Source organism: Silurus aristotelis (assembly GCF_946808225.1).
Source record: "Silurus aristotelis genome assembly, chromosome: 4".
NCBI classification, from domain to species: Eukaryota; Metazoa; Chordata; class Actinopteri; order Siluriformes; family Siluridae; genus Silurus; species Silurus aristotelis.
The window spans coordinates 13,100,139-13,111,313 of record NC_139577.1 but is presented as its reverse complement, the minus strand read 5'-3'; the positions used below and the strand labels follow the sequence as shown (position 1 = coordinate 13,111,313).

The 11,175-nt window shown below is 39.5% G+C and overlaps 1 protein-coding gene across 1 annotated transcript in view; it reads right to left on the bottom strand.

Moving 5' to 3' along the window:
• Window positions 1-570: 570 nt before the first annotated feature.
• lrpprc (leucine-rich pentatricopeptide repeat containing) overlaps window positions 571-11,175 on the bottom strand; it is a 58,099-nt gene continuing 47,494 nt past the window's right edge. Inside the window, exons 29-38 of the mRNA XM_083539865.1 lie at window positions 10,815-10,980; window positions 10,467-10,593; window positions 8,335-8,423; window positions 8,003-8,207; window positions 6,536-6,666; window positions 5,637-5,752; window positions 3,515-3,589; window positions 2,456-2,537; window positions 1,761-1,903; window positions 571-794 (exon numbers count right to left, since the gene is read on the bottom strand). Of these exons, the coding sequence (XP_083395991.1) occupies window positions 729-794; window positions 1,761-1,903; window positions 2,456-2,537; window positions 3,515-3,589; window positions 5,637-5,752; window positions 6,536-6,666; window positions 8,003-8,207; window positions 8,335-8,423; window positions 10,467-10,593; window positions 10,815-10,980 (1,200 nt within the window). The 3' untranslated portion in view covers window positions 571-728. The remainder of the gene's footprint in view (window positions 795-1,760; window positions 1,904-2,455; window positions 2,538-3,514; window positions 3,590-5,636; window positions 5,753-6,535; window positions 6,667-8,002; window positions 8,208-8,334; window positions 8,424-10,466; window positions 10,594-10,814; window positions 10,981-11,175) is intronic.

Sequence of the window (11,175 nt, the reverse complement as noted above, 5' to 3'; positions counted from 1 at the left end):
TAATAATATTGATATAGAAGAGTGAATTCTGGCAGGACAAAAGTATTGGGTCACCAAGCTTTTCCCAGCCATATGTGCTTCTTACTCAAACGGTTACCACAAAGATAGATCTTTTTTTTTTTTTTTTCTTTCTTTCTTTTTTTGCCTTCACTTGAACTAAGACTCAAAATATTTCAGCATGACAATGATCCTGTCCATGAAAACATGGTATAAAGAAGGATTTTGAGTGAGCAGTGATTGAGACCTGACCTCAATCCCAATGAACACATCAGTACCTGAATTTACTTACAACCTTGTGGATGAATGATGCACAAATCTCCACAAATCAAACTCTAAAAACTAAAACATCTTCCCAGTAAAGTGGAGGTTATTATAAAAGCAAACGGAGCAAAAGTAACGCCATAGCAAAGACTAATGCCTCTTGGACTTCAGGCCAGAGATACATTTGGCATGATCACGAGTCAATCACAGCACATTTCAAAAAATCTTGACAAAAGCCTAAACTGGTATTGCAGAACGTGTGTGTGCACGCACTGATTCCAACTGAAACTCGAAGCACAAAACGAACATGTGTAACACATTTATTAGCATAAATACTTCTGTACATAAGTTTATTGGTTTTTTTTTTCACTGCACTTGTAATGACTAGTTAACCGAGGCTCAATAACTTCACAGGATGTGAGCATACATATATAAAAAAAAAAAAATAAAAAAAATAATAAGAGATTCTAGTTTTCTGTTGAACTCTGGGTATGTGAGGCCTTCAGTTTGTCTGCGTAGAACTTGAAAGTCTCCTATGGAAAGAAGAAGGTAAACATACACAAATTTAAGCATATATAAATCTAGAAAGAAAAATGGAAGGAAAATCCAAAATGTAACACACAAAAAAGAAAAAGAAAGGGCATGCTAATGTGACTTCTTTGTGTGTTGTGTCTGTCTGCCATCCAAATCAACAGCCGTTCCTCTACAGCAGATTAATTAGTATAAAACGATTCTTCTCTGCGGTCGTGTTTTGCAGATTAAAACGTGTAAACATCTTTGCACTATGCCCTCCTTCAAACCAGTCTAATTAAACAATGACTGTTTGAAAAAAACTAAACAAGGTGAGTACTTTACTTTCAGAACATTACAGTTGGCATTTTCTCCCTATTCATGTTGTAATTAAAGTCAATAAGTAGAAGAAAGCTAATGGCAGGACCAGATGCGAACAGCACCTCAAATCCCCTCCTTATCGGAGCTCTCAGGAAAGGTTAGCCTTGTCCCGTGGGAAAGAGAGAAAAATGGAAGGAGAGCGGGAAAGAGGGAAAGTAGGAGAGGCGGGTGCTATTTGAGATTGCTTTGTGCAAAGTTAAAAGTGAGAGCGCTGGGGTTTTGTGTGATTAAGACTTTGACAGGGTCTTGTTCTAGAGGATTTCTACAACACAGCAATGCTGGCCTTAAATAATACAAGAGAAAGAAGGACTAACACAAGCCCAGAACACTTCTGATGGTAATGTAGGGCAGAAAAGTGATGAGGTCAACTGTAGATGATGGTGTTTACTAGGGTCACCTAGGGCAAGAGGAAGAGAGCAGCCTAGTTTCTTAGAGCTGTGAAAGTCAGAGAATGATCATAGATCATTTAAAATCATCTTGTATTATATACAGACCTAAAAAATGATTCCTTTTTTATGTTAGTGATTTTTTCTTTTGTATAGAAAAATGCCAAAATATACTTGTTTGCATGACAAACGACAAAAGCGGACTATTTAACGAATTATTACCGGAGGTTCCTCGAAGGGCACGTCCTCGCCGGCATTCTTGTATAGCAGTGCCAGTCTCTTCAGAGACAACTCGTTCACCTGCAGTCCTTCATCCAGCATCTGCTGATAAAGAGCCTTAGCTGAGGTCAAGTCTTTATCCACACCTGACAGGCAAAGACAGACAGAGAAGGAGACAGGGGGGAAAAAAAAAACCAAGCATGAATATGCATGAAATGACAGAGCAGTGTTTCATATCTCATCGTTCATTACGCTCTGTTCAAGGGGCAGCGTTACATAGTCTATGTGCAAGTGCAGTATGGACAGTCACAAGAGTTTTGTAAGTACTTTAACATGTCAAAGCTCTCACGCCAGGCTGGCTAAAGCAAGCCGGCAATAGAAAGCGCATGTTTGCGTTAGCAGAAATGCGCTTTCTCCTTCCAGCGTATACGGCCAGCTTGTTGCATTTTTAATCGGCTGGATAATAACTGCTTAGCCACAGGCTTGTGAAGCGGGCAGCGAACAGAGGACTGGACGATGACGCAAGCACTCTCTCCTCGAGTCCAGACAACAAGGGTGAACGTTTACTAGCTCCAAAGTGTACTTGGATAGCACACACTGTCAGAAGTTTCAAATCAGTAAGGATACACACAAGAGCATGCTACACACATAGCTGTACAGTCTACTGTCAGTTGTGGTAGTTCAAAAGACACACTTACTATAACACTTTAAAAGGAACGTGAACGCATTCTCCCTCTCAAAATCTGGCATGAGTTCGAGTAGATTCTTGATCTTGGCAGTCTTTAAAAAAAAAAAAAAAGAAGAAAGAACAAATTTACAGTGGCAGAAGACAACAATTGCATCACTAAATATCAATTAGTGTTGTTGGTGCACTATATACACTGAATTTAGAGCAGGGGTCCCCAAACAACAGCCTCCACATTTGTAACGGCCCTCCAAACAATACCAGAAACATTTAAATGTAATTTTAAATAAATGTTTTATTTATATCTATTTGATAAAGGATTGCTTTTAAACAAAAATTTGCCTTAGTTATTAATAGAGATGAAGGCAGTTGTAGAGGTCGAGGCATCGATAGTTGATTGCTGGAACTATCGGCAAAAATCCATAACGATGGTTTTTCCGGCTTTTGGTCCGCTTTCATTACAAGAGCGGCCTCTAGAGGTGAATCACTGACACCACATGCTGTTTTTACACGCGAGACTGCGTGCTGCATGGAGAGCGCTATATAAAATTGATTAATTATGCAATTATATTTATTAATGAATTTATTCATACTTAGTTCATTTAGCACATTATCATGAGTCTGTATTTTTTTTTGGGATCAATTTCAGTACTATTTAACATAGAGTGTTATGTTTGATTATCGGTCGACCTCTAGTTATTAACGTGGCCTAAATACTTGTTAGATTTACCCACTAAACATATGTAATGAATAGGAAAAAAATTTTTTTTATAGAATATATATATATATATATATATATATATATATATATATATATATATATATATTACAATATAAATATATATTGTAATATATATATTACTTGAGATATATATATATATATATATATATATATATATATATATATATATATATATATATATATATATATATATATATATATATATATATCTCAAAAGTTTTTTTTGTGCATAACAAAAACTAATCTAGCATTAAAAATTTTTAATCATAAAATCTCAACAATTACATTAAAAAGATTATAAAACGGCAAGCATATTTTTTTTTACTTTACCTGCCCTGGAATCTGTGAAACTTTGGTCATGTAGGCCACCATTAAATCCTTCTGCTCAGTCACTGCTGCACATCGCTATAAGAAAAAAAAGAAGGAACAAAACACACTAAAACTGATTGCTAAAATTACTATCAGGAAGAACAGTGTGCGCACGTACATGCTCTGGAAAATCATTAGCAGCATGTAGGTATTTGTATAAACACAGTATGTGAGGTTTGAATGGCGAGTGCCAAACGGCCTCCATCCTCGTCGGTGTCTCAAACGGCGCTCTACAGTTGAAGGTTAATTACACAGTTAATAGGGAGTCAGAAGGATAACCACTTAATTCTTTATGAAAATTAAAATGTACTGTTCCAGCCCAATCTGAAGTATAATTATGCTCACTTAGGAATATAAAGGCTTTGATTTGAGTCTGTACACCTGTTAGGCTTTCAGACCCCGGGTGTATAATTTGCGAACTCTTTCATTAGAGGAATACCACACAGGAGAAAAGTACCGCCAAAAAAAAAAAAAATTCAATAAAATAAAAAATAAAAAAACCATTCAAAACACATTCACAAGAAACCATGGATGACCAGTGAGGTTCAGGAGTCAAAATAAAAAAACAGGAAAGGAACAGAAATAAAGTACCGAAGATCATTTATTTTTTCCCCCTCTACGCCATGCCAGCTTCCATGGGTATATTCAGCCCAGGTTTAGATCAACAAATAAAGAAAAACTAAGGATGTTAAAAATCTTAAGACTAAATTTGGATTAACTTGATTAAAACCCTTTTCAAAAGTCCCAACAGAATAACACAAGTTTCCTAAAGGGTAGAAGTACCAAAATCCAACAAAATACACCAATCAGGCATAACCTTATGACCGGGGAAGTGAATATCACTGATTATCTCTCTATCATGGCACCTGGTAGTGGGACATATTAAGCAGCAAATGGACATTTTGTCCTCAAAGTTGATGTGTTAGAGCAGGAAAAATTATCAAGAGTAAGCATTTGATGAGGGCAAAACTATGATGCCCAGATAACTGGGACAGAGCTTCTCCAAAACTGCAGCTCTTGTGGGCTGTTTCTGGTCTGCAGTGGTCAGTATCTATCAAAAATGCTTCAAGAAAGGAACAGTGGTGAACCGGCGAGCCAAGGCTCATTTAATGCACGTGGGGAGCGAAGTCTGGCCCGTTCCAACATACGAGCTCCTGTAGCTCAAATTGCTTAAGAAGTTAATGCCGTTTTGGCAGCAAAAAGGGGACCAGCACTACCAAAATTAGGCAGGTGGTCATAATGTAATGCCTGATCGGTGTATAATTAATGGACAGTGAAATCCGACAGGATGAACATTTTGCGAGATTTTCTCCTGATGATATTAATGTATATGTTCGAAAATCATTTGAATTCTGATCCTTGATGCATGTGGCAAGGTTACAAAAACAAAAAAAACTGCTGCATTGAACCGACTCCGAATGTACTGTATATACTTGCAGTCTATTGAGTAATGCACCTAAACTTAATGCCCTCTGCTGCTTCAACACAGTTTGTTTGGAAAAACAAGCTGCTGGGTTGTCAGTGTGTGAATGATGTTTTGAATAACTTCGCCCCACTCTGGCTTCAGTGGCAACGAGGTCAGCGTTACAAGCCAATCGTGATAGATGCGCGTTCTGCCTGCTGCTGTTGCCGAATTAAAAAAAAAAAAAAAAAAGCCAAGAGGCCCGGGAGGGTTTTAACAAGCATGGGTATTAACACAGACCATAAGCAGCTCAAGCGCCTGAAAACCTTTCCAACAATCAGAACAATAAAAAAAAAAAAGCCAGGCGCTCATCTGCTCTCTAGGGGTGGAAAAGGTTCACTTCAGGGCTTAGAGTAAGAACGGCCTGTCGGTCTCATAACTACAGGACGAACAGAAACTTTCAGGCTAACCTGACAGACTGAGACCTAAACTGACATCTGAACAGGAATAATGGATTGACAAGCTGCCTAATTGTCATTTTAGAAGGTTGCAAAAACAGAATACCTAATAACCAACACCAACCAGCAATTGTTGTCGTGTAGCGGGACTTCATGTTAACAGAGTCATTAATTCGGAGCACAATTTACTGAGAATGTTGTGGTTAAGAGAGAATCGAGTTACCTGGAGCAAGAACTTGGCGTCCTCTGTCCTGCCTGCATCTATGTACTGCAGGAAGAGGTCTGTGGCAGGTCTGTAGATGGCAAACTGATTACACAGCCGCTCCGACATAGCGCTCACTGTGAGAGAGAGAGAGACAGAGAGAGAGAGAGAGAGACAGAGAGAGAGAGAGAGAGAGAGAGAGACTGTTAGAGCGGCACGATGACACCGATCAGCTTTAAATTCGTGGCCACCTGTGTAATATTGTGATGGTCCCCCTTTTGCTGACAAAGCAGATCATGTTAAAATGTTTCCAATCACAGTTTCCATGGAGCACAGCAAATTATATGCATGTACTATTGACGAACAACTTCATTCACAATTCGCATACAATTAATGTCTATAACAATGCACATAAAATGGTCAACTCCATATTTATCCTCATTACAATATAAAAAGCAAAAGTAATGACCTTGTTTAAATAGTGTCTAACAGAGAGATCTATCAGGCAGCGTAGTCATTAAAAATAAGATGTGAATGGTCACTTTCTTTCCACTTATGTTTAAAATCTGCTTACTAAATCGCAGTGCACTCATTTTTTTTTTACTTCCCCCGATTGCTTTAATACTTTACTAACTTCTGTATCAGAATCTGATGCTGAATTGGATACGAAAACATCTAATTGGTTATCAGTATGAAAAAGAATTGTTCCCATGCAGCTCTAACTGAACTGTATACCGAATGTAGCAGCACAATAAGATCATGCACACAAAATTCAGCATTTCTTAAAAATGTAATGTTACCACAGATTATTAAATAAATAAATTGTCCGAAAAATAAAACTAATTTACGAACATGGCGTTTCTAGTGCCAACGCTCACAGTCTACAGTCTCTTTTACGTAAGAAAGGTTGCAGGGCTTACGTTTATCAAGCGCATCACCGTTGTTGGCTTCGAGAACTTTACGGAAGACAAATGCAATGCTTTTTTGTAGGCCATCTGAGTTTTGGGTGTACAAAGCCTCGAGGCCTTCCACTGCACTGTCCAAGTCTCCGCTAAACATACAAGAGAAAGAAAATATCAGTATCGGAACATTTCGCAGTTAATCAACAACATATGCGGCAACGATGTCCATTTTCTATTTCTATACTTGTACAGCATCATTGAAAAGACTGAATGTTTAAGAAAACAGAATCTGATTTATTCCAATATCTCCAAAGGTAACCAACACCTCATTATGTAATATAATGACTCGAAACTGAATTAGCATGTTTATTATTTAAGAACAGACTAGCATTATTCAAACAACATGCTGAGTAAATGTCAGAGTCGGGGTGGTGGGGGTGGTATTTAGAGAAAGAAACAGAAAGATCTTGACCTTTTAGAAAGCTAGAGAAAAGTACAAACGGTATTAGAGGTATTAAAGGTTTTGTGATTAGCTAATAATAGTCTATTTATTTTTTAGGGGGTGGGGGGGGTGATAAGACACAAAGACGATGCTGAAGAGGTAACTCAGTGGTTAAAGGTGTTGGACTTCTGCTCAGAAGGTTATGAGCTCAAATCCAAGCACCACCAAGCTGCTACTGCTGGGCCCTTAACCTTTAACTGCTCGGTTGTACGAATAAGAATTGTATGGCGATCTGGATAAGGTCGTAAATGTAAAATGTCTGAAGAATTAAAGAATAACTAGACATGAAGAACTGCCAGTGAGAAAGAATGTCCACACCCTGTTAATATCTTACCACTAACATTTTGCTCCTTTTTGATATAATGGAACTTAAAAATCTGACTTTGAAATGTTGTACAAGTAAAGGAAATGCAAACTTTTGTACTTCCCAGCATACTCATGATTAAAACATTGTATACACATCTGAGTGAAATAAAGTGCTGATAAAGGTAGCGCACAGAATAATAAGGGTGTAAAACATTCACTGGCTACATTAATATTCCCAGTGGAGCGCTGGGCCAGTGGCAGCTGCTCCTGCGTTGTCAGCGATCGACAGCAGAGGACAAAGCAAGAGCAACGCGTTTTCTCACGACTCAGTGGACATTGCTGTCTGAATGAACTCTGACCCCCCTGCCCGGGCCTAAACCACAGTAACACGTGCGGTGAGCACAGCTGAGTCAAAATGACTGGTTAAGAGGCAAGATGGAGGATTCCGGAAACAGGCCACTGCATTAGCGTGGCCTGTGGTAAATTATTCAGATTGTGTAGCTCTAGCCATCACAGCTGATCTGGGGCTTGAATAATAAGATGGGGATGGGGCAGGAACAGAGTAAAGCATATGAGGACAGCTGGCTATAGTGGATTCTGAGGCTTTAGACGAGGGTGAGAAAGCCAACTTTCACATACACACAGAAAATTCACATGCGCAAAGAAACTCGGCTCACTTTTTGATATAAGCCAAAGCCTTGTTGTTTAAATACAGCATATAGGACAGGTTGACTGAGGTCCCCAAATCCTTAACCATGCTCTCCACTTCCTGGATGCCCTCGATGTCTCCGTGACTACCCATTCCCTGGACCAATCGGGTAATAGCAAGTATGGAGGGCACTTGCTCGTTCTGCAGCATGTCCTTAAAACTGACCAAAGCTCCTTCATGCAAAAGACAAGAAAGACAGAATGTAATGTTGATTTAGCGTTTTTTTTTTTTCTCCGTAAAACAGCAGACTATTATAATAAAATGATTGGCTAAATAGACAACAGTGGTGTTCTGACCAACCTTTAATGTCTCCTTGCTTTACTAGTGTGACTATTTGGAGGTTGTTGGCCATTTCACTCAGCTTGAAATCTGCAATATATTTGGAAGCACTGTGGAGGGGGAAGAGAAGACATTTTAAGGGCACAAGAATGATTATCACATCAAAACGCCAGTATCTGTGTGTTTGCAAACATTTCCCTAACAAACTTTCTTTCGGCTTCTCCCGTTAGGGGTCGCCACAGCGGATCATCCGCATGTTTGATTTGGCACATGTTTTTACGCTGGATGCCCTTCCTAACGCAACCCTCCCCATTTATCCAGGCTTGGGACCGGCACTAAGAGTGGCTGGGGTTGGTTCCCTGACCAGGGATCGAACCCGGGCCGCAGCGGTGAGAGCGCCACATCCTAACCACTAGACCACCAGGGACCCATACATTTCCCTAACATATTCACTGGAATCATAAAAACCAGGTACATGAATATGTGAGAAAACAAATGTCTGCACGTGTGTGTTGCTCTGGCAGACTATTCCAGTTCCCAGATGCCCTGTCCTCTGTCCTTTATCCCCCCCTGCAGCATCAATAAAAAAATTTTCTTATTACATCCTCTGTCCAGATTAGCTCTGTCGCCCAATTGAGTAGCTGCTCCCGTACCTTATCGCCATGGCAATGGGCCTAGAGCAGCCAGCTCGGTAGATTGCCGCTGTTTCAGGGGTCACACTTCTTATCAATCTCAGGAAAAATCCCTCTGTCATTCTTTCCTCCCCTCCCAGGTCACAATCCGATCCATCTATTTCTTTCTCCACTCCTCTATTACCAATCTTCTTAATCTGGCTGCTAAGCCCTCCACTCCACTCGAGACTTAAAGGCCATCAACCTAACACAAATGCGCACACACAAAACTGTTATCAGCAGCGGGGACTTGGTTCTCAGGCAGGAAACTCACAAGAGCTTGAAAATACTTCAGATGCTTAGCTACAGGGAGACAAGCAGTGGACATTAGGCCTTCTGGCGATTCTGTTTTTATATAACCAAAGTGTTTTTGTGGGCCTGGTAAGTGTGTAAGCAGTGTAAGGGTAACTATTGTAATAGTGTTTAGATCTCTGAAGTAATGGCACCCATTTTATACATATATATCTGCTAAAGAAATGTGAAGCTTCGTAGCTGTAAACGTAACAATCAGAAAATATTCAGAATAGCTGCGAACAATACAATCCTTTTTAAGCACCTATTAGGCCAGATCACAAACTGGACCTATATATACACACACAGTATGAAGGGGAATTAGGCGAATTTCAGAGTCACTTTCAGTTAAAAAGTCATGATCTGTCTGCTAAGCATCATTTTGAAGAAACAGATCAACACAACAATGACACGAGTTGTGATACGGAGCAGCGAGGATTTCTCATGATAGCAGCTCGAGCAGCCTCATTGATCTCTCGTGTGTGGACCGTTTAACACCACCTAAGGACTTTTTTATTTGTATTTTGTTTTTAAGGATGAACCCTTAATTCTTCAAAATGTGTAGATCACGATCATGACGTCCAAACTGGTAACAATATCGATATTCCCTTCTGCGCAGCACTCATGGGATCACCGTACTTATAAAAAAAAAAAGGCTTTTACAGCGAACCCTCGTTGCGCACCAGTCCACTGATCCATTATAACCAATGACAAGGGTTTCCAAACAAGCTTCAGCAATCAGATTTTTATGCAAAGCCAAACTTTTGAGGCTATGTCTACACTAATCCGGATTCATTTGAAAACTGAGTTTTCGTGTAAAAACGCTCTGCGTCCACACTTTCGTTTTCAGACGTTTTCCAAAAGTTGCTCATATACGTCGAAACGCCTGAAACCGCTTACATCTCTGTACTGTGCATGAGACAAGATGCTTCGACCTGTGTCATATACGCCTGGTATTTATTTACTTTCCACTCTTTGAAACATCGCAGCAAGCCTCTGTTTTCACAGAAACATTTATCCACCGCCTGTGTGAACGGAAGTACAAAACTGACAGAAAAACATGTTTTCAAACTAAAACGTATATTAGTGTGGACATGGTCAGAGATCATCTGTTACTGCGTGAGAAAATGATACAAAGCAAATCATACAAGTCAGACTGAAAGTGACAGGATGACCAACACAAACACTTACATGTCTTTTACTTCCATGGCGTCCTTCAGGTTTCCTCTGGCCAGCAGGGCCTTGATTAGGATGTCATATGAACCAGCTCCCAGAGCTAGACCCTTCCTGTGTGCCTCCTTCACCACCTGACAGGCCTCTGTAAGAAGAGAAAGTAGACAATATCCAGAAAATGCATACAGAAATCAAGGCAGCTGCACACAAAAGACTATATGGCATCAATAGGGAGGATAAGGGAGATGGAAGGAGAGTAACAGTTGCAATTTATTGAGTCCTTATTAATAGAAAATAGGTTTAACATTTAGAAAACCTTCTACACAAGATCGATACAGCATAAAAAAAACTAATACAAGAGCATACCTTCAACTTTCCCTTTTTTGCTCAGGGTCAAAACACTGCGGTAATAGTCATGGGGTTTAGTGTCTCTTGAAGGAGATATGCTGAAACCAGTACTATTCTCCATTTTTAGACTCTCCTCCTTGACATGCTCAGAATGCTCCTCAGACTCTGGTTGTTCATACCACGACTGCAATTAAAACACAATACAAAACGATGGACATCTTAAATTGTTGTCTGAACCAAAGAACAGTAAAATAAAACAAGTTGGATTAGAAGCATTAAAGAAATGGAAGCATTGTGAATGACTGAAAGACAGAAAGGGCAAGAATTTACAAATGTATTTACAGGCTGTACATGAAATACGAAAAATGTAATTCTCACT